This window comes from Besnoitia besnoiti, chromosome XII (assembly GCF_002563875.1).
Source record: "Besnoitia besnoiti strain Bb-Ger1 chromosome XII, whole genome shotgun sequence".
NCBI lineage: Eukaryota > Apicomplexa > Conoidasida > Eucoccidiorida > Sarcocystidae > Besnoitia > Besnoitia besnoiti.
Genome location: NC_042367.1, coordinates 308,305 through 332,961, shown reverse-complemented (window position 1 = coordinate 332,961; position 24,657 = coordinate 308,305). Strand labels below are relative to the sequence as shown.

The following is a 24,657-nucleotide window of genomic DNA, read 5'->3' as shown; positions in this document are numbered from 1 at the left end:
CTCTACGCCAGGCAGGCGAAAGCAGTATTCATCCCGGGGACTTTGGCGTAAGTGGCGGTCTTCGCACCCTCTGGCGCACCGCTGGGTTTCGGTCCGCGAACGAGCTACAAGCTGCTTTCAGTTAAACGGCCCTGTGATCGAGTGAAGCGGGATACAACTTGGACTGTCTCTGTGCCTCTGCCGCTTGCTAGTGTCTGCTCACGCGTTCACCATGTGTGCATTGCCCTTTGTTCTTGAAAACCGCGTCAGCACGGACGTTTGGCTTTCGCCGTATCATATCCCTTTGAAAGCAAGGAGGTTAGCAGAGCGGCGGTGCCTCAGCAGGGGGCTGAGCATCAACGGATGCTCAATACTGAGTTGCAGCAAAGAAACTACCTCGTTTATATTCGATTGCACTTTGGGGCTCCGTCCCTGTGGGGGAGGAGGTCCCCCTTGTCTGCGTGGGACGAGGCCTCACCCGTGACGCCGTCCAGTCGAGCCACACGCAAGTTCTCTGTATCGGCAATGAAAATATCGCCTGTCTGTGAACGCACAGCGTCTTGAGATCCATTCAAGAAGGCGGCGCTTGCGTCCTTCCCTTCTTCAGATTTCCCAGCGACTCCGACGCCAGCCACCAGTCGCGTCCGCACTGCAGCAGCCGCCGCGGCGCACATACGGGAGAGGACTCAAGAGAGGCATCCGATGTTCAGTCTTTTCAAGAGCGACAAACCCAGTTTCCGCAGGAGACGATGGAGTGGACGGGGGAATACGTCACGCTCGCTACGATCTCCTTGCAAGTGTCTTCTCTGTGGACGTTGCAGCACGCAACTGTCCGAGAGACGAAAGAATCCAGCCCCACTGTCAAGCAAGCAGCCTCGTCGGAGACAGGGAGCAAGCACCCACGCAACCCTGTCTGTGTGGAGAGCTCCATGCATTTCTTCGCTGAACAGCATCAGGCGCAAGTCACAACTTGCTTCCCTCGCGGGTAAGGGCCGCGCTGCCGCGACCGCGAGCGTGGTGCGCCGCATGGCGCTCTAGCGGTTCCGCTGACCCGCCTTTGGAGGTGTCTCACGTTCTCACCGGGAGGGCAGTAATGGCCAGGGGGGCACTTGTAGCCTTGGAGATTCTCGGGGCAAGCCTGTCCACTGATGGCCTCCGTGGGTGTCGGCGTCGTGGAGCGAGCCGCGCAAATGAAACCGGGCGCGCACGTCGCGGTCGGCTCGGATAGCCGCGAGGAATCGCAAAAGTAATTCGCTGGGCACTCTAGCGGCCGCTCCGACCCTCTCGGGCAGTAGGTGCCCGGCGGGCAAAAGGTCTGAGGATACCTGAGGCCTGTTCCTTCGGGGCAGTAGTAACCTGAAGCGCACGCGAGGCCAGTTCTGGCGGAAGATCGTTGCACTGGGCGCATATCTGCCGGTTCGCTCCTGCTGGGCATGATCGCGGATGCTCGACGTGCATTGCTTTCCAGTAGTGACGTGTCAGCTTGCATGGCTGGCTGCATTGCCAAGATGCGATACCAAATCGAAGCCGTGGAACCCACCCCCCCCTCCCCTCCCCCCCGAGGCCGGAGGCAGCGGCTGGCCTGAAGGAGCCATGGGTTGTCTGCCGCGTGAGATCGGCGACTCGTCGAGCAGGATCGCCGTGTGTCTGTGTCTCACCCGGAAGGCATGTGTCAACAGGCTTCGTTTGGCCCGGTTCGTCGCAGAAGTATCCAGGCAGGCACTTGGCGCACGTGTCCGCACTGGTAACGCCTTGTTTGTCCGAAAAGGATCCCGTCGGGCAGGGGAAGGACGTCCCCGCGCCAGAGGCCGAGGGACAGTAGAATCCGGCAGGGCAGGGCTTCCCCGATGTCGCGCCGAATTCACAGTAGTTGCCTGCAGGCGTAGAAGCGCAAAGCAGCCGAAACGCACACAGGGCCGAGATGCCAGGGTAAAGTCTGTCTTGGGTCACGCGGCGACGGAGGGGTCTGCAAGCCCCTGGTTGCCCCACCCTCTCCGTCATCGAAGAAAAATGTTCATCAAGAACAGCATGTGCGTAGCACCAGGTCACCTTCAGCCACAACTCTCGCGCTCGTCTCCGCGCGCCTCTACCGTGCGGTCGCAGACGGCGAGGTATCGGAAAAACAAACACTATCGCCACCTGATGTTTCCTCTAACGCAGCAGGGCTGTTCTAACCTGCCGCCAGGATCGTAAGCTAGAAGGATGCTCGTACAGCAAAGTTCGTTCTCAAACGGTGGCGAGAGAATTCTTTCTTTCCCGCTGCGAACCTGTGCTGCACGGCAGACAGGACTCCTGTCCGGAAGCAGGCTGCATGGTGCCTGCTGGGCATGGTATAGCCTCGACAGCTCCTTGCGGGCAGTAATGGCCTCTGGGGCATTCAGCATCCTGAGCTGAGTTCGCGCCTTGTTTGCAGAAGAACCCTGTTGTCAGTAGGCGTATGGGAAACGCACCAAGCCTAGGTGAAGCGATGACTCTTCCTCTGGGCCTGGAGATTCAGGAACTTACAACTAGAAGTTTTCAACGGGGCTGACGACAGAAGCGGTGCCTCCATCTCGGCAGAAGCTTTGCTCTGCTTGAGATGCGCGGACAGTCGTGTGCGCCCGCACGAAGCCAATATGGAACGTCTCCACGCCGTAAATTCCCAATACGGTTCGGCTGGATGCTATGAGAGGAGATACGACGCCACATGGGCGGGCTCTCTTGGCTTCCCAGCCAGGGTCTAATATGCGTTCCTTCATGCTTAAGATAATCTACATGGCCCCTGATTGAGGCTCGGAGACGAGAAAAAATTCTTCAGGTAAACGGGTGGTTCTGGTTTCACTCGCGGGGATTTCTACAGCGCTTCGCCACCAGTAAATGCAAGGCTCGCTCCGCATCTGAAGTGGACATGGGAATAGTCTCTGATCTGTGTCTAGGCCGCCTCGGCTTGACCTGCCTGGATCACAAGTTCCAGTTGGAGCCTCTTTCCCGGTCCCACTGCAGTAGAAGCCCGCAGGGCAATCTAGGCACTCGTCTTCAGACCTAGCGCCCCTAAAGTGCACGCGAGGAACATGACACCAGGGAGGATGTCTCAATGAGTGAAGCGACAAATTCGTCCTTCGAGCTCGCCCGGCATTTCCTCCACACTTACGTGATCTGATGATCATCGAAGGCACATGAAACTCAAGGCAGGGCAACCTCGGCACGCGGGAAGCAGCGGCCCCACTTGATCGTAAAACAAGCGTGCGCCGAACGTAGTCTACGGTGAACGCGTTTGACGCGTCGAGAAAAAACTTTTTCTGTCGTGGCAAGGCGTGCATGGAGTTCCCTTGGAGCATTGAGGCTAGAGTTCACGCTTATTTCGAACGCGAGAGAGTGCTTGACACCTCCTCGCGCGAGTTGCTCAAAAATCAACGGGTGTTGGAGGTAGTCTTTGGAGCTGCGGAATTCCTCTCCGTTACGTAGCGAAGCGCATGTTCTGACTTGACCGCACTATTCGCAATCTACCGTGTTGCCACGGTCTCTTGTGGTGCAGTGCAATAACAGACTAACGGCGGAGGATTAACTCAGAAAAGAAAACGTCAAAAGAGGGGCAAGGGCGCGTAAGCAGACCAACCGATGTCAAGCCTCTACTCGGGGTCGTCCTTCGCATACCTTGCAGGCATGTACTTCCCTTCCGGGCACGGTGTCGGGTCTGGAGTCCCCTCAGAGCAAAAGTGGCCCTTGGGACAGAGACTGGAGACCAGTGTAGTGAGCAGAAGGCCTGGGCACGAACCTCCGACAGCAGCAATAAAGGAAGCAGATGAGCGGCTGCTCTGCATCTCTCGACCTATTTACTCTCGTGTCTGCTCAGTCGACGCTACGTGACTTCCGCGCGTGGTGTCCGGCACACTCTGATTCGGAGTAATCGAATTGTGTTTAGCCTTCAGAGCCGGCAGGTCTCTAGTTGCGCGAACCAAGGCATGCAATTCAGCAACTGTGAAGACACGCCAATCTTCTGCCTCTTTTCAGCAATGCACTGCCCCCGAGGCGACACGCGGCCTCATGAGAATATACGTCTTTAAATCCATCGTACCATGGGCGCTCGGTCGACACACCGAGCCACAAAGCCGTTGCACCACCAATAGACGTGCAGATCCAACGACTGTGCTGATGCTGAAAATGAACAACTCAAACAGCGTCGAAAACGTGAGCTCAACCGCCGAGCAATACCGCACGCTGGCGGTCGGACAACCGGCTCCATCCAACTCTGGAGAGAGCGTCCTTACCGTCAGGGCAGAGATATCCAGCAGGGCAGGGCCCCTGCGCCTGACTCGCCGCTGCGGCTTGACAGTACTGCCCCACGGGGCAGCTCTGCGGCGCTGACGCGCCTGCAGGACAGAGCTCTCCAGGGCCGCACCTCGTGCCCGTCCAACAGATTCGCCAGTAAAAGAGGGCAGTCGCGAACTCGCCCACAACTGTGTAGCCGCCGCAGCTGAGCGCAACACGCGAAGCGGAGGCAAGCGGCGCACAGCAAGTTTGCAGGGCTGGGCTCACATCGGCCAGCCGTCAACACCGGCGTCTAGATGCTATTGACGGTTTCGGGTACCCCTGACAATCCAGACAATCCATTACCTGTGCAGCGGACAAACGTCAAAAGAATATATATACAGATAGATATAGATATGCATGCAACGTATAAAGAACGGAATCCGTCACGCTGGCCGCAGTGCTCTGACAGGGGTACGGGAAGCCTACCGCGGGTAGAACTGGCTGTCCCTCGTCTCAGTCACGCCTTCACAAGAGTCAGAATGGGCGCAAGCATCCAGTGCGTCTGCTCTCTCCCGGAACATCGCGGTATCGATGTCTGAGCATTTGTCCGTCTGCCCGCCGCGAACGGGGGCGGCGAAGTAACAATCTGGCGACAGCGAAGAGTCCGAAACGCCACAACCCACCAGCAGAATTGCGAAAGTAGTAGGTGCTCATGTCTGAGTGCGTGCGCGAGGCTTGAGCAGACGGGCGTGTCAAGGAACATCGATGGCAAGACGAAGCGCGCCTGGAAGGGAGAAGGCGTCGGCGGTGTTTTATTGACGATCTTTGTCTGAGCGCCTCCCGAAACACTGTTCGCACGTCGCGGGCATCGGGGAGCCGCGTGCGTGACGCGCGTTGTCTTACCGCTGGTCGTCGGCTGGCTGACTACGTTGTATTTCTTGCAGTAAAATCCTTCCTAGGGTAGGTAGGACAGCCACAGGTTTGTGGAGCGCCACACTGGCTTGCTTGCGCGAGAGCACGGCCCCTTCAACCCGCTTGCGCCGAGGTGAAGCCAAGGCCCAAGGCGAGATCGTTCCAGGAACTGCGGCCTCCTTGCGATTGAAACAAATTCCCCTTTCCTCAGTCGCGCGTCCACTTCATCACGGCCGCCGTGAGATCGGCAACGAATGTGGAGCCGGCTGCGGTGCCCGAAATTCTCGCATTTGAAGCAAGAGTGGAGAGAACGCCCCATCTATATACACTGCCTGTCTCGGTAGGCACAAATGTGCATGTGTGGTCAGGTGGCGCACCGGTACGTCTCGGAGTCGTTTCTCTTCCCGCAAAATCGTCATGAAAACAGTCGTGGAAGACGCTCAGCCTCACAAGGCAACCGCTACAGCCGAACATGTGAGGGGCGTTGGCCCCTGACTTAAATAAAAACGTTAGTTGGCGGTCGCCTCTTCAGGCTCCGTCTCTTTCGCCGAGTCCTCTAAGGCAGCATTATGTCAGGCAACGTTAGGTCGGGGCTTTCGCATTCATCGGTCACCCATCCACAGGCTTGCGACTAGGCGGCTCTTACTTTGCATTTGCCCGAGGCCTGGGTGAGGCCGAAGTCTCCGCAGTAGTCTCCTTCTCCGCATGGCTGGCAGTCTGCGGGAGACTGGCCGCCTTCGTCCGCTCTGAAGGTTCCTAATCGTCAGCCAAGTCAAAGGAGTTCTGCGGTCACTCCAACGAAACCCCGTCCGAGTCCAGTTCGCGTGTGTCTCGATGAAGTCAGGGCGACCGCGGCACCGATAGCCGTTGTGAGGTGAACAAATTTCACCTATTCGATCGCGTCTACAGCGGTGTCTGGTCTCTGGCTCCTTGTCCTCTACGAGAGCCAATTGATTTGACGGTGCGCTTGTGCGCCCACGGTATCACGCTGTCTGCTGTCGTCCTCCAAGAGGACACCGAAGCAAGAGCTTATATGCCTTCAATTGCACGCAGGATCCTTTGGAAAAGAAAGGTGATTGCAGCTACGGAATTCAAAGTAAGGCCATGAATCAAGAGTTACTCATATGTTTGTGGTGTTTTAAGGGCGACATGCTAGATTTAGACCGTCTGCTGGGCTCCTTGGAACCGCCGTCGCGTGGATTTCTCCGACTTCACTGATCCGATGTTGTCTGCAGGCGGCTCCACGCTGGAGGAATGGACGGAACCAAAGATGACGTGGTGTGCCAGTGCCCCTTCAGAAGACGCTAACAGGGCACATCTTTCTTCATTTCGAAATTGTTTCTCTTTTTCTCCCGTTTCGGTCTGGAGAGCTCTTTGGCGACATACCAGGCGGGCAGAGATTCTCTTGGCCGTGTTTTGTGCCTGGCGGGCAAAAGGCGCCTGCGGGGCAGCGTGTCTCGGACTGTGCTGCAACTCCGCAGAAATGTCCCGCTGAACATTCCACGCAACTGCTTCTGCCCGTTTCGCTCTGATAGGTTCCCTGAAAGCGATCGACGGAAGCACAGAGAGAGAGAGAGAGAGAAGAGCACACGCACGGCAGCGCGTCTTCACAGGCAGAGCCCCAAGAGCATTGGGACGCAGCCCGTCGCGGCCGTTGCGCTTCTGTCGGCCTTCCTGGCGCTGCTCACGCGCCAAATGTGCAGACATGCGTCCTGATGGGTGTGCCTTACAGGCGTGTGAGGGGCGTTGGCGTCCGCATCTCTGCACAGCGCCTACGGGAGCTGGACTGCGCTCACGAAGAGAGCAGCCGAGTTGCCTCTTGTATCCAAACGCCGCGCAGCCCCTTCCCCATTCCTCAGGAGCCCTGGTTGCTGTAACGGCCTACGCCCCCCCGCCCCCATCCGGGCTGCGACACCTCGTAAGGAGGACGACGTATATGTGCTGAGCGCGTGAAGTACCGTGTGCAACGCAGCGTAAGCGCTGTGGCCTTACAGGTTCGCATGGGCTAGCGTCAGGCGAGCCAGCGGGGCACTTGTGGCCTGCGGGGCAGGCCCCATCCACAGGAGTTGCCGTGTTGCTTCCTGATCCACAGATATGATCCACAGATACCCACCAGATCAGCATCGGGTAGGTGAAACCGATTGCCCTTGCTCTTCAGCGAGTTCCCAGTTGCTATCGACACAAGCTGCCAGCAAACGTTCATGGAGCTTATCCAACGGCTCGTCGCCCCTTCAGGTGGAACAGATTCTTCTTTCTGTGGCGTCGGACAATTTTTCCCCTGTAAAGGATGGAACGAAGACTCCACCAGCCAGAGGGGTCCCGCTGTGGCTCAGGAGTCGTCACGTTTCTTCTGTGCATCCTGCAGACCCGCATTGCATGCGGGGTTTTCAGAGGTTGGTAGGTGTGGCAGCCGATCGCGAACCGGACTCCCACGAGGAAGCCTAAGCAGCTGAGAGGGGGGCTGTCAGTATCACGACCCACACTTTCTCTTGGAAGCTGCATGCATTATGTCCGCCTTGCAAGGGCACGTTACTCTGCACACACGTTGAGCGCGGCCCCGCGACCGAGTTGTTCATTATGATACGTCTTCGCACAGAAGGCTGCCTCACCCTCAGCGCAGAAGAAGCCTTCTGCGCAAAGCCCTGCTGGTCGGCTGAGACCGGGTTTGTCGCAGAAGCTGCAGAAGACAGCGACAGCATGCAGCCCTCTCGTGTGTCGACCTGTACAGCTCCTTCTGTCTGCCACGAGCCGTGTGGCACCGCCAAAGGCGGAAGCAAGAGTGCTACGCCTAGCAAACGATGCTAGGCATCACACGTCACCGCCGCAGCGAAGAGGCCAGCACACACTGGAACGCGTGGAACGGCGCTCGGTCTAAGTATAAAAGGGAAGCCCGAGGTACGACTTACGATCCAGCATCGCAAGGGACGCAAGCGGTTTTATCAGCGGCTCGCCGTGAGGGCCCGTAAGTCCCAGCGTCGCAAAGCGTCGGCGACTCCGCTCCAGCGGCGCAGTAGGTGCCTGCGGGGCACGGACCGAAGTCCTCTGTTTCATCCTGCAGGTCACCACCGCACGCGCTCTCCAAAACGGCAGTTCTGCTGCGAGCAGAAAGCCACTTGTCTCCCTCACCGCCTACAGCCAGCAGTAGACGCCCAAGCAAACTAGCATCACGGCCTAGACAGCGGGCCCCACACGCGTGGCGCTCGGCCCGCGAGGCCTGTGCGTTCCGTTGCGCCTCTTTCCCTCTGTAGGGAAGACGTCACGGCCGTTGCCCTCATAGAGGTTCTACGGAAACCGGGCCCCACGCGAGTGCTGAGGCATGCTCGGTGGTGAGAAGCCGTATCTCTGTCTAAACGAGCGAATAGGAAGACGTATGACGCCAGTGCCTCGAGGAACAAATGGTGCACCTGACAAGGAAGAACCCCAGTGACGGCGGAGCTCCGGGCGAAGCCAATATCACGGTCACTGTCTTGTCGAAAACTGTAAAGTGCAGCCCATCTCGTGCCAGGCGCGAACTCCCAATATCCACCGATGCCGCACACACGCCGGTGCCGGCTTCGGAGAGTGAAGTGGACGGCTATTCGGCTTGAGGCGCCACACCCTCCATCGACCCCCCCTTTTTACCTGGGGCGTAGGACTGTGGCTGCCAGACTTGCAAAAGTAGCCAGCGGCACACTGTCCCGTGACGGCTGCAGCTCCGGGGCCCGCGCAGAAGCTGCCGGCCGTGCATGCACTGCATTCTGAAGCGTCGGCCGCAGTTGCAGCTGTCGAGAAGGTTCCAGGGGGGCAGAGCCGCGGCGCGGAAGAGCCCGGGGGGCAATATCTTCCTCGTCCGCACTCGACCGTCGAAGACATTCCCTGAACAGTTGGAGCCAACCAAGGGGGCACGGCGACCCAGGGAAGGCATTCAAATTTGCAAGCAGTATCGCGCTGTTTTCAGGTTGTGTTACTTCGTGAAAAAATGGCGAGCACGCGCAGACGCCGTGGTGGCAAAGGACAGGCGAGAGTCCTTCCCTCGGGCGGCAACGCATGGTGACTGAAGACCGGCGACCTTTCTTCCATATAACCCCCTCATGGGTGGACTGCTCGCAGCGACCCCCGCGCAACAGCGTATCAACGATATTCTCTTCTCTGCGCGGTGATTCCGTGTAGAATTCTGGCGGCCGCGCGCCCACGAAATGGAACCGAAACTGCCGAGCCCCTCCATTCGCAAGGCACTGTCTCCTACCTACACCTCGCCCACAGCGTTTACACCCCTGAGGTAGCCTCGGCTGTGGAGCTACGAGTCCGCTGTCCTTATCATATCTATCGTTTTCTGGCTCGTGTGGCCGCGTAACTGCCTCTCGCCAGCGCTGCGTTAGTCGCCTCCCTCCGGGAGAATCGAATCGTATTCCCTATGCCGCGGTCTCAAGGGTCTCCCTCGCCTGTTTTCCCTGCTCACCAGCTCCGGGCAGTAGTGCCCCTGAGGACAAGGCTTGCAGAGCGCTTGACCCTCTTGATCCTGGAATGTGCCTGGCAGGCAGGCCACGGGGCCGCGACTCCCCCCTGCCGAGTGGTGGCCCACGGGGGCGGGATGCTGGTTCCCCGCCGTCGCGCCGCCCGTACAGTAAAATCCAGCGAAGCAGGGTTTCGCCGGGTTCGCGCTGTCCGTTCCGTCGCAGAAGAATCCTGGGTTGCAGCTGATGCAATCATTTATGCTCGTCGAGCCTGCAAAGGGGATATACTTCCCCGCTGGGCAGCTCGTCGGCGCCTGGGCTCCGGCGCTGCAGTAGTACCCACGGGGGCACAGCTTTCCTGCGGAAGCATGCAGCGAGATTACAGGAGCGCACGCGTGGGAAGTCTTCTCGCCGTCTTCCAAGCAAGACCAGGCTCCGCGCAGCAACCGCGGTCCATTCCAGGCCGCGGCCGTGGCTCACGTTCTACATTTCGAGAGGGCGTCTCACGCAGTGAGAGGATAGGCATCTTTCATGTCACGTGAAATAGGACTGTGCGCGTAGCACTTGTCTGGTCTTACCAGTAATGCCGTCGGTGGGCTTGGGGATTGTAGCCCTTTGCATACACAAGTAGCCTGCCTCGCAGCTACCGGCCTCTTCAACGGCGCCGAGCAAAGGACAGAACTTGCCCGCGGGGCACGGCGCGCACTCGTCGCTCGACGCTGCCCCGGGGGCCTTTCTGGTCAGACAAAACGGAAAAATACACTCGAGCGAGCATCCCACTGGAATCGCCATATGTGAGCCATCTCGGTGAGCGGCCGCTGCCTCCGCCAGTAAAGCTTGCAGAACAGCCTAGCAGAATGCACTGCATCTGACAGTAGCGAAGCGGCGCCCACGCGCCGAGGGCGGTGGGTCTTGCTTGACTGCTTCACAAGTTGCCGAATTCTCCAAGTTGGGGCGCCACAGTCCGCCGGGAGCTAGATCTGGGCGATGGCTCTACAGCACTGCCGTGAGTTCCTTACCTCACTGTGCCGGCGGGGCAAGGCGTCGGCGAGTGCGCTCCTCCCACGCAGTAGTGGCCGGATGGACACTCCGAGGCCTTTGTTTCTGCGACCGCGTCGCAGAAGGAACCTGGAGAGCAAGGCTCGCAGTCCTCTTCTTGACTCCCTCCGGTCCGAGCGAGCACTGTCCTGCGGAGGTGGTTTAGCAAGCCGTGACGCAGCGCCGGTGAGGGCAGCGCCGGTGAGGGCAGCGCCGGTGAGGGCAGCGCCGGTGAGGGCAGCGCCGGTGAGGGCAGCGCCGGTGAGGGCAGCGCCGGTGAGGGCAGCGCCGTGAAGTCAGTGCCGTGCACGCAGTGCCGTGAGGGCCGTGCCGGTGGTATTCGCGCCGGGATCCTTTGCTTCCCTTGAACAAGCGTGTTCAGCAAGACGCAAACCTGCTGGGCGGCATGACTTAGTACAAACGGCGATATCTGGTAGCGCCAGACGGTTTGGAAAACGGGAGAGGTGCACGCGGGGAAAGTGCAGATACCTATGCGATGGGTAGGTCGTCGCACAAAATTCTTTAACTTTCCGTCAATTCAATTGTGATGCAGCAGTTTTCTGAGTCGCATGCAGCTGCAGCCTAGTCCTGACCTCCTGCATTCCTTGAGTCCCCTGCTACTCAAGGCTCACCCTTTTGGACAAGGTGAGGCGTGAGGAACTGTGGATCCTGGAGGGCAGTAGTATCCCTGATGGAATGAGTCATCACACAACTGATGTGTCTGCCTCTTGTATGAAGCTCGCTTGGGTTGCAGTTCCCAGGGGCGCGACATGAGTGGCTGAGGAGAGGGCAGGCAATCAGTCTCCGGTGGGCTCCGTGATGCGACCAGAGCGAGGTCTTCGTGGTATCCGCCTGCGGGGTGTCTGCCATTCTTCGACGTAATTGTCCCCGGCAAGAACCTCGACGCGAGACACATCTTTTTGGATCCTCGGCTTGAGCTGATGCCGTCCACCGTCGGTCAGCCGTATGTACGCTGCGCAGTTGCCTATGCTCCGGGCACAGTCAGACCCGCAGGGACTGGCCTTTAGTTGAGAAGCTTACCGCATCGCATGGCCCGTCGCCCGTGCTCGCCTTGGCTCCGCCCGCAGAATAGTAACCTGCCGGCAGAGTTTTGCACTGTTCCACATCGGTTGCTTGTTCTTCGTCGTTATATGTGCCCGCAGGACAAAGAATGCCTAAAGGGTCGGCAGTCCCCATGGGGCAGTATGACCCCGTGGGGCATCTGGTCTCCGTGCCGCTACCTGAGAACGACGAGCAGCATCGAAATATTCTTCTTGGAGGCGCCGTTATGCACACCATCCTCCGTCCAGTTCCAGGGAGTGATCACCTTCGAGAGCAATGTGTTGCCGTGCGGCAGGCACGCTGGATTCCGAGTGAGAGAGAAGCGCAGCCCCCCAGGCGAATGGCTTCCCAAGGAGCAACGGAGTCCCTCTTTGACATTCCGAAACTCTCGCCAGTGAATATCACAAGAAAAGGCTAGATGTCTCATGTTATGTTGCCGGGAGCGTTTCTGCGATGCGCCACACAAATGAGGTCATTGAAGTGGTTGAACGCGCTGGCGCCGCTTATCAGAAGTCTTAGGCACAGTTGTCTCCCCGCGGGGCCGTGTTCTGCAAGAAATCATTCGAGGCTCCTTTCAGCTGCAAAGAACAGTGAAGGCGGGGGCGGGCTCCTGGCGGCAGTTTCATACTTAGGCCTGCTGTGGGGCACGTGTATCCAGGAGGGCAGGGATTGTCAAGCATGTCTTCTTCAGTCATGCCCACCGCGTCACAGTAATATCCCTGGAAACGCATGCAAGACAGAGGGCCGTCAGTACAGGCGAGAGTAAGAAATACTTCTCTGCTCCTGCCGCTGCGCGTTCCCTCAGGGCAACTCTATTGTATAACCCCTGAGACCACTTTGGGAAGGCGGACTAGATGTTGTCCGCTTCTCCACGGCGGTCACGGCCGACATGCAATTCGCGGTACTCGCGTTTTCACCGCGTTAGGCGACCCTGCGCCGCCAGACTTTGCGAGAGCGCTGCTCCGCCCGGTCGGCGTCTGCCTGCATGCCCTTGTGCCTAGTCCGTGCACGAACGAAGGGTTTGGTGAAAGACCAAAATGGCATCTTGCGGGCAGGCCAGCAGGCTTTCCATCCACCGTCTTCCATAGTTCTCCGTATGAGGGGGGGGGGGCAGCATACCGGCTTGCAATCGAGACAGGATGTGGGCCCGGTGTACTGACCGGGCCTGCAACGCTCGGACGGTAGAGGGGTGCACTCCACCCCGAGTTCCGGGTCGAGGGCCTCTGCAAAAAATCCTCCAGCACCCGCAGTCGAGGAGATGGTGCACAGATAGTGACAAAGAAGACACGAAGAGTTCTTTCTTCAGCGCTCCACGCACGCGTGAAGCTCTCCCGCGAATGCTGTCGTTATGTGGCAGTCTGCCGATTCAGTCGAGTCGTGCAGCAGCCCCCTTCTATAACGTCGCGCTGCTCGCTACGTTCCATCCTTCCCAAGTTTCAGCACAGCAGCCGGACATCGCAGTCGCCGACCTCCTCGCGATCGCAGTGCCCACTTTCGAGCTCTCACCTTGCGGGCAAGGAAGAGGGTCCACAGACGCCGGCGGGCAGTACTGAGTTGTTTTGCACTTTGTGCAGTCGCGCTCTCTCTGTGGCGCACACAAGCCGACGTGCTCAGGACGTGCGCATCTGGGCCAGCTCAGTGGCAAAGAACTGGTCGGCAAAAAGCCTAGAAATAGACGCAGTAAAGTTGACTGCGTCACACGCAGTATAGAGCCCCTTGCGGGCCCCGCAGGCACACGCCCCAAAGCGCAGACGAATGGACAGGTCACGGACCCGCCAGGATCGGCTCTAGAGGGCCACCCCAGTCGTGAGAATCCCACGAACAATAAAGGCGGGAACCTGTAGCCTTGCGGCGGGGCCGGGGGACCCACCGAGCAAGCAAGGACACTATTTTTCCTATTGACGCCTCAGGGCACGTGTTGCGTCGCTCCCAGATCGGAAGGCAGCCTCCTTCCCGCTGGTCAGCGCGCACCTTCAGATTCGGCTTCGCCGAGTAGGTGTTTGCAGGGCAGGGTGTATCCCACGGGTTATGTGACCCCGCCAGGCAATAGTATCCCGCGGGGCAGGGTTTGGGCGTTGTGCTGGTCGGAGGGCAGTATTTGCCTTCCGGGCACGGTGTGCACTTCTCTTGCCCCTGACTCGAGTACGACCCGCCGGGGCAGGGGAACTCGTGCTTGTACCGCGTCCCTGCAGAAAGGGTGAGAGAGCGGAGTCCACGCACAAAGCCGACCTCTTGTACGGGAGGCAAACTGATCGGTTGGCGTGGTTGCGGCCGCAAGCAGTGCCACAGTGCCCTCCCCGCAGCTAATCGAGAGAACGGTATGAATCCTTACTATAAGTTGGGCACTTCGCACACACACAAAAAGACTAAGCGGTTCAAAACAGTGGGCGGCGCATCCTCTCTCTCAAAGAAGGCTAGCATACGCATCGCCACTCTGAACAGCGCGCACCACATTTCTTCGCCTGATCCATTCCGCCCGCCCCTCAGCGCGTAGATTCACAGTCATTTCTGAGCATGGAACACCAAGGCTTGCTATATCTGCGAAGTGGATAGGCTGCCTCAGCCTACCCCCTAACAGTTCTTCCCCTCCACGTTGACAGATATGCGTGTTGTTCCAACCCTCTAAGGCAATACCCGAGTCTACGACTGCAGCCTACCTTCCGGGCAGTAGTATCCGGCTTCACATGACTCCTCTTTTCCCGAGTGACAAGCCTGCGGACACATCGAATCCCATACAACTGCGACGCACTCGGCTGGGATCTCTCCACCGCAGTATCAACTCACACATCCGGGGATTCGCCTGAATGCTCCGCCGTTCCTTCTCCCTGCGGAGAGCTGCCATGTCTCGGGGGGCCAATGCCCCGGGCCGTCAGCGTGAATCGCGTGCATGGCAGGCTCCGCAGCATCCTCAGGTTTCCCGCTCTGCCACCAACGAGAAGCGGGACGACGACCGCAAGCAACAATAGCATCTAACCTGAGCGACACCCAACGTCTTCTCGCCTGGCTGTCTCCCAAGAGTGCATCAGCCGCAAGCTGGCTCTGAACCTTGTGAAGCAGCGGTCTGAGACGCGCCTGCTGCGTTATCAACTGCAGCGCATCCTCCGCCGGATACCAAGCTGTGCATATGACTTGTGCACACAGCGGGGATTCGGGTTTCAGTATACGCTTTCTCGCGAGCAGTTTGCGTCCACGCGCCTCGACGTACTCTTCCAGGGGGGCAGGGAGTGCAGTCACCCTCGCTCGCCGCTGCGACGCCTGCCTGGGTCGTCGTGCCGGGAGGGCAGGGCAGCGGAGTTTCGGTACCTTCTGGACAGAAGTGCCGAGCGGGGCACCTGCGCCGCATACCGCACCAGTGGCAGAACCTCGAGCATCAGATGGCCACCAGGTGGTCTGAGGCAATTCAAGCGGAAGAAGTGCTGCGAAAAGGCTTCGCGTCAGCAGGGAAGACGTTCGCGCGTTGAGGAAGCAATGACGTGTCCAGTCCAGCAGATCGTGGTTGTTTGTCTCTCATAACCAGAGTCACCTTCGGGACTCTAGGAACCCAGACAGCTGGGTTTCAACATATTACTGCATAACGATTATTTCGCATCAGTTATGTTCTAGGCCGAATATGTGGACGCCTGTTCCCGCTTATCTTAACAGCGAGAGAAAACTGCTGGTGGCAAGCCAACGGAGTTTGCCCATCAACGAACGAGCTTCGCGTGCAAGGAAACCCCAGTTAGTGCCCGCTGTCGAACAGGTCCTGACGGAGGCGAGCAACTGACTTTTGTGCGGAAGCTCCTCCACCCTTGCACGCAGTCCCGGCGGGGCATTTGGCACAAGCCATGAGGCTGCTGGCCATTGTTCGGGGACCTTGATACAAAGATCCAGGAACTGGATCTGCGGAGAAATCAGGCAGCTCAACGTCGACCCCGTCTGCGTAGAAGTGCTGAGTGCCAGCAGGGCACTCCGCAGGTTCGTGCATCCCTGCCAGATGACATATTTTCCCTTCTGGGCAAGGTTTGCACGGTTCCGCCGCGCCCGCTGAGAATAACGAGAACCAGGGCAGAAGCAAGAGATAACAGTCAAAGCAAAAGACTCCTGTGTTACGCCGCCGTCCGTGCGCCCTTTGTCCCACTGGCAGGGAATTAATGATACTAGAACCCGGCTGTTTACGCGTTTGGCAGAGCAGCTGTTATGATAGGCTCGTGACCCGCCAAATGGCCATGAAAGCTCTGTAGTGGTTTCTGAAGTCAGCATCGGCGGGATGTCCGCCTGCGCTGCGCGCCTTCTAGTGAGCACTAGAGCATCTGTATCCGTTTCCTCGTCCGATCTACTCCTCCGAGGAGGTATTCGTGACGCTTTCACTGTTGAAAAGCGTCTTGCCTCGGCCGCTGGCTTTATTCTAGGGCTTCGGAACTATGCGGTGCTTACGGCCTGTCGGCGCGTACGTCCCAGGCGGACAGTTTATGGGGGCGGAGCCGATTCGACAGATCTGTCCGCGCGGGCACTGCGTGCATGTGCCGCCTGCAGCGAGGTTGGTCTGGCCAAATTTGCAATAGCGGAAGGCGCCGAAGTGCCCCAGGCCCGTTGTCCGTTCACCGTTGGACAGTGTATACCCTTCTGTCACTGCACGCAAGAAGCAGGAAGCCCACGGTCTCTTCAGTTCTCACCCCGACCACACACGCGTTTGTCGGAGTCTAACTGGTGATGTGTAGCGGCGGGGTCATTGTCAGTCCTCTTCCACTTACAGGGAGGAGACTTGAGCGGCTTCAAGGTCCCTTCTGGGCAATACTCGTTTGCAGCGCACACCACTGGCAGCTCTTTCGTTTTGTAGGGACAATAAACGCCCGCACCACACGGCTGGCAGCCGTCATGAGAGGTGAAGGCAATGCCCCAGGAATACGTTCCTGGTGGGCAGACCTTCACCTCTATGACGCCTGGTTCTTTGTAGAATCTGGGAACCAAAAAAAATTTTTTAAGGCACGAAGACTAGTACCGCCCAACAGCTTGCGCAAGGGAGATCCTTGTCGTCAGGGCGCGTGGAGCCTCCTCTGCGAATGCAGTTTCTGCTGAGGGTGGAAGACGCCAATCGTCAATCGCAGGGTGCGGAGTCACTCTGCGCCGCAGGAATCGTTGCCAGGCCGAAAGGGGAGGATGCAAGTGCGCATCGCCACTCGCTGGGTCAAACTTACGGTCCGTTCACGAACTTTCCGGTATTCGGGCCAGGCTCTCTCTCGTCGCAGATGTGACCAGCTTCACAAGGGCGGCAGATGCCCCCGGCCTCTTCCGCGTAGAACCCAGAGGGACAAGGTTTGGCTTTGCCTAAGATGCACTCGTGACCTGCGCAGGACCAGCCTCACGCCGCAGTGCACCGCCCGTTAAAGAACTTCGACGCGACCGCCGTAGGAAAACTGGCTCAAGCGCTCAAGAGACCCGCAACAGCGCGTATCCGAGCAAGCTGGTGCAGAGAGAAGCCTCAATTTCACAGCAGAGTGGCAGAGGGCATGGACGCCCACGGTACGCGGAAATCTCATGAACCAGCTAACCATGCAAGGCGGCGCACCATCTGCCTACACTAGCACTCCAAGTGTGTGCATCAGCTCGGGTGACAATTGTGTGCTGAGGAGCTGGCCCAAGGAGAGGTCCGTTTGCTTTGCTTTCTCTGACTCCGATGGCGCGATGCCGGAAAATGGCACCGGTCTCGACGTCCTCCTTACCGGCAGGACAGGGAATGCAACGCGGCAAGCCATCGGGATCTGGTATTTCCTCTGGGGAGTAGCAGATGTTAACGTGCGCACCGTGTGAACAGTACGTGTCCCCTCTGTCGTCGCACCTCAGGCAGTGTGGGTTCCTCTGGCGAGCAGCACACATACAGACACCACTGTCGCTGGCTGTGACGCATTTACAGGGCCTTAGGGAGACGCTGAGGCCCGTCGATGGTTCAGTTTCGTTGTTTGCACTTGCATCTACTTTCGCCGGGTATTGAGGGCGTGCCTCCTGGAGCACTTTTTCTTGAAACTGTTAAAAACGCTCGGTCTTGCCCGATGGCCAAGCGCCCGGGTTTTCGCTGAGTCGCCCATTACAAGACGTCTACCGCGCAGGATCGATATAAGGTTATCTTGGCAGGCGCGTGTCAGAAATAAAGAATGAAAGGCATCACGCCCGGATGATAATTATACGTGGTGTGCGTGCGGCTGGCATTTGCCTGCGGAGCACCTGCGGCACTACTTCCGGAACACCGTGCATTTCTTCCTCCAGGCTGTCTTGCGCAAGATATCGGGGGACTGCCTTCACTTTGCCTGGTCACTGTATTTGTTTAAAGATGGACTACGCAGTCAATCCGCTTTCCAGCGCCTTGTGGCGGGTAAGTGTCTGCCACGCCGCGTACAAATCGCAGTCACTTCCGCCGCCGGTGCTCCTGGCGGGCAAAACGTGGGGGCGTGAGCGGCGTATCGATAGCGTTGCTGCCTACGACACAGCTGTTTGGCGATGGAGTGGCGTGGGGTGGGGCACAGCTTTTGACTTACTATGAAAGACCTCGTCCTGTCGGGGCATTTCTGAGTCCCCGGTAGCGGAGCGTTGGGACAGCTGTAACCCTCAGGACAAGGCGTGCATCGATCCGCTCCTTGGTCGCTCATCATGCCGTAGGGGCAAGGCTGCTCCATAACCACAGAGGGCATGCACCGCCGCGGTGTTCACGAGGGCGTATTTCTATTCCCATCCTTTCCTCAAGTGTATTAAAAAAATCCTAATGGTGTGCTATATGCAAAAGACGAGGTCGTTCCTGCCCGCGTCCTCCTGCACGCCTCTACTGTGCCCCCCACGCGGCCGAGTACTCTGGCTGGTTACAGACAGCGGGACACCCGCAGGCTTTGTGCGGAGGATATGGCAACTTCTTTGTACCAATATAGCTTGCTGGTTCGAAAGTCGTTTTCCCAAGAGGATTGTACTCATCAGATTCCAGTTGTGGCGTCTGGGCCCGAAGCTCCTGGGCGACTCCAGCCTTGACGCACTCGCCGTTGCCTACGACGCGCACCTTCAGGGCTGTCCCTGAGACGGGTGGCGCAAGTCAGGTTTTCAGGGACCTTAATGGCAGATCAACTCGAGTGTCAAGGATGCCGTGGCTATCTGGGCCTTCGCATACACTGGCATCATGATGAGAAGTTCAGCTTGTGTGAGTCACAACGTACCTCAGGGGACAGCCACGGCCGTGCGCAGTAGAATCCAGGCGGACAAGGCTCGGGCGCTATGCTCTGCTGGGGGCAGAACGTGCCCCGACGGCACGGAGTAGGCATGACAAACATCTGGGGGCAGTAGTTCCCCGCTGGGCACGGGAGACAGTATGACCCGCCAAGTTTGGGGTAGAAAAAAAATCCTGGGTCGCAGGCGTCGAAGAGCCAGTCGGCGGTGAACGGCTGCGACATGCCGCAGACAACCTCTGAAAAAGAAAGAAAACACCTCTGCAGAGCAGGATTGGGTCTTTCAAATACGAAGTGACGTCAGGCTGCAGAGCGACGGAGTGCCCTCGCTTGTGCAGATGTCGTGCAGTCACTGGAGCCCTATCATTGCTTGCTGGAAATGGTGTCCATTTAGACGGACAGCATATATGCATCAAAGGAGGGGGCGCGCCCTGTTTCGATGGAAATGCTTCAAAAACTCTTCCTGCGTACCCCTTGCGTTGTAGCAAATCAGCGCTCTGAATACCTAAGCCGCTCACGACACGCGTTTCACGTTCGCCTTCGTCGATGCTGGCAAAGCGGATATCCTACCTGTCAAAGGACAGAGGTCGGGACAGCCGTCGCGAAGTCTGGAATATGCGGTGCATTTTTCTGGCTTCACAAGAGGGTGCGGACATTTATGACCCCGTGGGCAGGGTTGGCACTCCCATTTATCCACTGCACCATCTGACGTTCGCCTGGAATGAGCAACGCAGCGCACGAAGGAACGTTCGTCGCAGCAACACAAGCATCCCGGCCGCTGACCGCCTGCTTCGGTTTGCTGCACTTCTCCGCATCTCTTTCCAACTCCCTGAAGTACGCCAGCCTGCCAAACTCGGAGCTCGCGTGAACCCTTCCCCAGTCAACCTGCCTCTCCACGGTCAGGTTCGGGGGAAGGAGGAACGGGCGAGAGGCGAGAGCTGTCTCCTCATGGGAAAAAAAACATAAGAAAGAGTCAGGCCTCCGCTGTGCCCTCTGGCAACCACCTAGCAGGCCGGCAGCCACGCTCTTGGTTGTTGAGCTATCGGATGGGCGCTGGAGAGCTGCAAAACGCAACGTCGCCCCATCGGATCCGCTTGTTCTGCTCTGAATCACCAGCTGTTCAACAAGTAACGGCGAAGAAATGTTCGCCTGCTAGGGGCTGTTTCGTTGTGGGTCACTGTGCGAGGTTCGGCGGGGCTCATGCGGAGCCCGCCAGCCACGTCGCAGCCGCTAGGAACAGGTGACTCAAAACATAGGGCGCCGCCAGCCACCGAAATATGACTCTCGGCGTTCCTTTGTTCGGATGTCTCTTCTTTCTTCCAGCCTCGGGCATGTGGAATAAATGCCGCTCCGGTCTCCAGAGCTTGAAATCACCCCAGCCTGCCCCGCAGTCCTGCACTGGACTTACTGAAGGCTCTGGCCAACGGGGCAAATAGTAGCGGCCAGCTTGTCATCGTCTGCTAGGCTCTCGCGATACACCACTACAGTGAATCCATACACCGGCACGTTTTTCGTGTTCTGCTCCCAGGATTCTGAACACATGTTCACCGCATAATCTTCAAATCTAGTCACTATGAGTCAATCGCAGGCTCCGCCCAACCGACGTCCGTTTGGTCACCGCCTCCGATGGGTCTGGCGAGTCCACGAAGCCCATCGCTTCTTCCTTCAAAAGCGAGGTGTTTTCCGGAACGGCATTTATGCAAATCTTTGCGGACGCGTACAGGAGTTCACACTCCCTCACCTGAGTTGTAATTTTTGTCATCTGACTCCGCAACAACTTTGCAGAACGCCTTGTACTCGGGACCGAGAATATCTGCACAAGGCGGTGCATGCATTTATGAAGACTGACCACACAGATCGCGTTTTTCTGTAATGCGGCGTTCCCGAGGGCGAGACCGGCGCTTTCGGCCCCATGCGGCTTGCAGGCACAGCCTCTGTTTTGCAGGACTCGCTCGACGCCGTCGTCAGGCACAACTCCTGAAACAATCTACTGCAAACAATGATGCATGGCTTCTGTCGTAGCTCAGGATTTCCAGAATAGGCCTGGTTTCTGCGGGCGCTGCCTATATGCATCTCCGGTCCGTTTTGTGTTGAACCACAGAAAGACCGCCACCAAGTTAGTCTTTTCTTAACAAGATCCGTGCAGGGGGAGCCGCCGCTCTCTAGCCCTGCGCATGCTCCACACCTCTTTGAAATTATGTGTCTCAGGGTCTCACGGAGCGTCGATATGCTTCAGGGTCCCGCGCAGTTCCACGACTTTGCAGAGAACTTTTCTACAGGGCCGAAGCCCTACCTCATGCAGTTGCAGGCTCCCGAAGGACGTTATCGAGGAATGTCTAGAACTCCGCAGGTGAGATGCGGAAATTTGGCTTCTCCCCTCTACGCCATTTCAAAGAGCCAAGAAGACCTGCCGAGGTCCGAAGAAAAGTCGGCATACGAGACCAGCTCGGGGAAAGAACAGCTGACACTCCCTGCGTATATCAGTTCTCACCTTTCGAAAAGTCTGCATGCAGCTCGACCAGGCGGGGTACGTCCCAGTCCAGGGGCTCAACTAACAACGCGCTGCTGTGTCCGAAGTCGGCCGTGATGTGGGCGCCGTCGCACTCGATGCGAACGGTAACAGGGGCAACTGGTTGAGAGCGGAGACGAAACGATGTGGAGGCTGTGGAGCCTTCCGGAATCACAGCCGTTTCGTCGAATACAAGCTGCAGCGAGGTGTTTCAGAGGCGGACGCAAGAACACACAGCAAGCGCAAAGCTTGTGTGAACTCGTGTCACCTTTGCGCGAGACTGTTCGGAAGCAGCGCTGCTCGGTGGCAGGCCATCGCAGGTTTAGTCGCGCTCCTACCACATGTAGAGAAGACCCAGATGCTGTTGACTTTTTGCATTTCCTTGGATATGAATCATGTGTATCACGAGTCACGGCCGTGGTGCATGCCCATACATACAAGCTGAAGTGGATTTTCAAACTTCCCGACGGCTGGGTGCCGACAGAGGCTGACTCCCGTTAGATGCATTCACCCGAATAGCTACCTGCCAGGCGCATCCTGTCTCCCGTCCGAGCAGGTCAGCGGCGACGTCTGAGCAGCTAGTCAGAAGTAACCGTTTCGCGAGTTGCAAGGTTACCTGCCCGCGCAATGAAATTGATTGTCTCACTCTCTTAGCAGGACAGCTGAGAAATCCATTCCAGATCTTGCGCACTCTGACTTACTCCGGGTACGTCATTGTCCCTAACCGGAACTCCGAAGCCCGCGGCAGCCAGCGTAAAATTGTCCTCGCTCAGCACAGTTTGCTCAATCTGGATCATTTCGATCTGGCTTCGTGTCAGCCTTCCCCCTTTGATTTCCTGCAAGGATGCAATATAGTGAATCAGGACGAGAGTAGAAACGCTTCGCGCTTACAAGGTATACGTGGATGCCGATGTGCTCTACAGGCGTTACCGCGTAATGTCTCCTGCTGGCTATCTCCTGACTCCCGCAATACGCATATGAGGCAGCACCTGGAGGCTCCGCTTCTCTGGACTGAACATTCTGCTCCTATGAAAAGAGAGGGTTGAAGCGAGAGCGTTTGATCACTCGCAGGGCAGGATGCGCTCTTTAGCTAAAATCTGAAGGCCCTCCCGCCGCGTGCCCTAGGAGTCATTCGGCGGCGATGACGTATTCGGCTCTGTTGCAAATCCCACGCCACCGCCAGCGCGGGGAGGCAAACTTGCGCCTAGCTTTTTGGAGCTTACCGGCGGCAGAGCGATGTTGTCATCGTCGGTGAGCACAGAGACGTTTTGAGGAATCTGCCAGTTGTCGCGTGTAAAGGTCAGCACACCGGGGTCCAGAGCGACCGAGCGACTTCCCGCCGCCGGCTCCATCTTCACTGTGACGTTGGTTCCCGGCGACGGAGCCATGGAAAGCCACACACTGTACGAAATCTGCAGACATGAAGATCCCAGACGTGCGTGTCCTGCTTCTGGACTGATGCCTTAATGCCCCAACTGTGGGTCAGTGTTTATTCCGCACTCCGCCATGTGCTTGGGCCACATGCGCTGCCGTGAAAGCACATGCGTCAACGCCCGTTTGCGCTCACGAAGGGTAGTTGCTATTCGGACTCAACGGAGGATCCCCCCACAGTAACACAGATGTGCAGATTGAGAAATCTCATTGCAGCGTGGCTGCTGGCTGCTGCTCCCGAGCTGTGCCTAGCTTGTCAAACTAGTGTTCGGTCGGCCGGTGAGTGGCCCACGCGCTACCGCATGAAGCGGAGTGATATGCCTGTCACTCCAGCCACGCCTAGCTGCAGCTTAGCTCTCACGCCAAGCATCAACTAGGCACACCGACCAGCCAAATGTAAATGAGATCTGGTGCCCCGCTGCTCAGTTCAGCGGCTGGCTACGCGTGGAAGTCTCTAAAGCGTCGCTTATGTCCCTCGCTCTGAGGTACCCTGTCAAGAGGGCCCTCCAAATGTAGCTTCCCAGTTCTGGGCCTCTCGCCCTCTGCGAGGCGTTGACAAGCTCACATGTTGTCCTTCCATCTGGATGGTTGACGGCACTTTTGTGAACACACGCCGTCTGTCATCATCGACCACGCGAACCACGAGGTTGCCCTCAGTAACGAATGGCCCGCGGTCTGCGCCTGGCTTGCGTCCTCCCGTTTCAAAATCGATGAAGTGGTCTGCGCCTGCGGGAGGCCCGCCGCCATCGATCTCCCACTTCACCACACCATCGTTCCATAATTTGTCATCCGAGTGCATGGTGTGTCGTATAACGTAGTCGCCCACGAACAGCTCGCTCGCAGCGTCTGTGAGCTCTTGGGAGGCGATAATTTCGTTGTCGTTTTCGACCTGTCAGAGGCAAGAGTAGGCAGGCGTGGGAATAGATCTCTTTGCGCCATGAAACTATAGCGTAGCACCACATTCAGCAGTTTCATCCGCACTACTTTAGCGGTCGATGGTGCCACCGGCAGCTTCGCTTCAGCACGGGTTGACTTTGTCTCCTCTGGTCGACGCACACATCGAGCACCTACTACCTCCGTGGTGCAGATGTTATTCCGGTGAACATGCTCGCGGTGTGCCAGAAAGCAACGCCGTTATCAATAAAGAGCATCGCAAGACGCTGTAGGGGTGACTGCACAGGCCTATGCTCTGCTTCATTGCTAGCGTACAGTGAACAGCTGCGCATAACTGATGATCTATGTGTGTGTGTCGTGTGCTGGCGTGCATCCATCGCGGTCACCTATAAACACGAAATGGCGGGACCAAACCTTTCCGATGGCCATCACGGGGGGTCAGCCTTGCGTTCTCACCTGCAGAAGGACCTGTTGCGGAATAAAGTAATTCGAAGGGGAGAATGTTAGCGTCTTTGGCGTAATGGTGAGCCGTGCCTCAGGTTGACTCTCGCCTTGCAAACCTGGGACGGGTTCTTTCATCTCTATGCTTGATATATCGACAACAACGTCGTGCTTGGGGGCGAGGAACTGCGCTTCGTCAGCCAGGAGTGTGATTTGATATACACACGAGTTGAACCCGAATCCGTAGGTGCCCTGGACCTTGGAGGGCACGGGGACCTCGGTGGAGATAGCTGCGTCTTCATAGAGCAGTGGGCATTTGGAAATGCGTGCAGTGTTTGACAGGTGAATTTTGAAAATGCGTGAGCGCACTGGCTCCACATCGCATTTGGCGCAAGTAGCCTGCACGCAGCACCCGACGAGTGCAAGGTCACAAAGCGAGCCTCACGCCGGCATACTCACGCCAGAGTAGCGGCGAGAAATGCCTGCAGCGGTCAGCAGCGTGAATGTGACCGAGGCGCGGAGAGGCAGCGGCATCAGCGGCACCTAG

At 57.9% G+C, this 24,657-nt stretch overlaps 1 protein-coding gene across 1 annotated transcript in view; it reads right to left on the bottom strand.

Moving 5' to 3' along the window:
- BESB_022540 (uncharacterized protein) overlaps positions 1–24,657 on the bottom strand; it is a gene marked incomplete at both ends in the record, with an annotated part of 58,156 nt that overhangs the window by 30,926 nt on the left and 2,573 nt on the right. Inside the window, 41 exons of the mRNA XM_029360956.1 lie at positions 458–628; positions 1,060–1,335; positions 1,638–1,853; positions 2,247–2,399; positions 2,915–3,009; positions 3,613–3,721; positions 4,227–4,432; positions 4,696–4,855; positions 5,113–5,164; positions 5,768–5,877; positions 6,508–6,661; positions 7,114–7,202; positions 7,731–7,798; positions 8,028–8,173; positions 8,743–8,976; positions 9,560–9,912; positions 10,133–10,290; positions 10,574–10,741; positions 11,225–11,280; positions 11,634–11,833; positions 12,283–12,373; positions 12,774–12,877; positions 13,161–13,239; positions 13,626–13,840; positions 14,312–14,366; positions 14,860–14,986; positions 15,419–15,677; positions 16,068–16,262; positions 16,385–16,590; positions 16,829–16,976; positions 17,354–17,489; positions 18,164–18,292; positions 18,827–19,074; positions 19,406–19,551; positions 20,244–20,367; positions 20,577–20,648; positions 21,327–21,540; positions 22,046–22,180; positions 22,568–22,756; positions 23,341–23,664; positions 24,126–24,509. Of these exons, the coding sequence (XP_029215771.1) occupies positions 458–628; positions 1,060–1,335; positions 1,638–1,853; positions 2,247–2,399; positions 2,915–3,009; positions 3,613–3,721; positions 4,227–4,432; positions 4,696–4,855; positions 5,113–5,164; positions 5,768–5,877; positions 6,508–6,661; positions 7,114–7,202; positions 7,731–7,798; positions 8,028–8,173; positions 8,743–8,976; positions 9,560–9,912; positions 10,133–10,290; positions 10,574–10,741; positions 11,225–11,280; positions 11,634–11,833; positions 12,283–12,373; positions 12,774–12,877; positions 13,161–13,239; positions 13,626–13,840; positions 14,312–14,366; positions 14,860–14,986; positions 15,419–15,677; positions 16,068–16,262; positions 16,385–16,590; positions 16,829–16,976; positions 17,354–17,489; positions 18,164–18,292; positions 18,827–19,074; positions 19,406–19,551; positions 20,244–20,367; positions 20,577–20,648; positions 21,327–21,540; positions 22,046–22,180; positions 22,568–22,756; positions 23,341–23,664; positions 24,126–24,509 (6,754 nt within the window). The remainder of the gene's footprint in view (positions 1–457; positions 629–1,059; positions 1,336–1,637; positions 1,854–2,246; positions 2,400–2,914; positions 3,010–3,612; positions 3,722–4,226; positions 4,433–4,695; positions 4,856–5,112; positions 5,165–5,767; positions 5,878–6,507; positions 6,662–7,113; positions 7,203–7,730; positions 7,799–8,027; positions 8,174–8,742; positions 8,977–9,559; positions 9,913–10,132; positions 10,291–10,573; positions 10,742–11,224; positions 11,281–11,633; positions 11,834–12,282; positions 12,374–12,773; positions 12,878–13,160; positions 13,240–13,625; positions 13,841–14,311; positions 14,367–14,859; positions 14,987–15,418; positions 15,678–16,067; positions 16,263–16,384; positions 16,591–16,828; positions 16,977–17,353; positions 17,490–18,163; positions 18,293–18,826; positions 19,075–19,405; positions 19,552–20,243; positions 20,368–20,576; positions 20,649–21,326; positions 21,541–22,045; positions 22,181–22,567; positions 22,757–23,340; positions 23,665–24,125; positions 24,510–24,657) is intronic.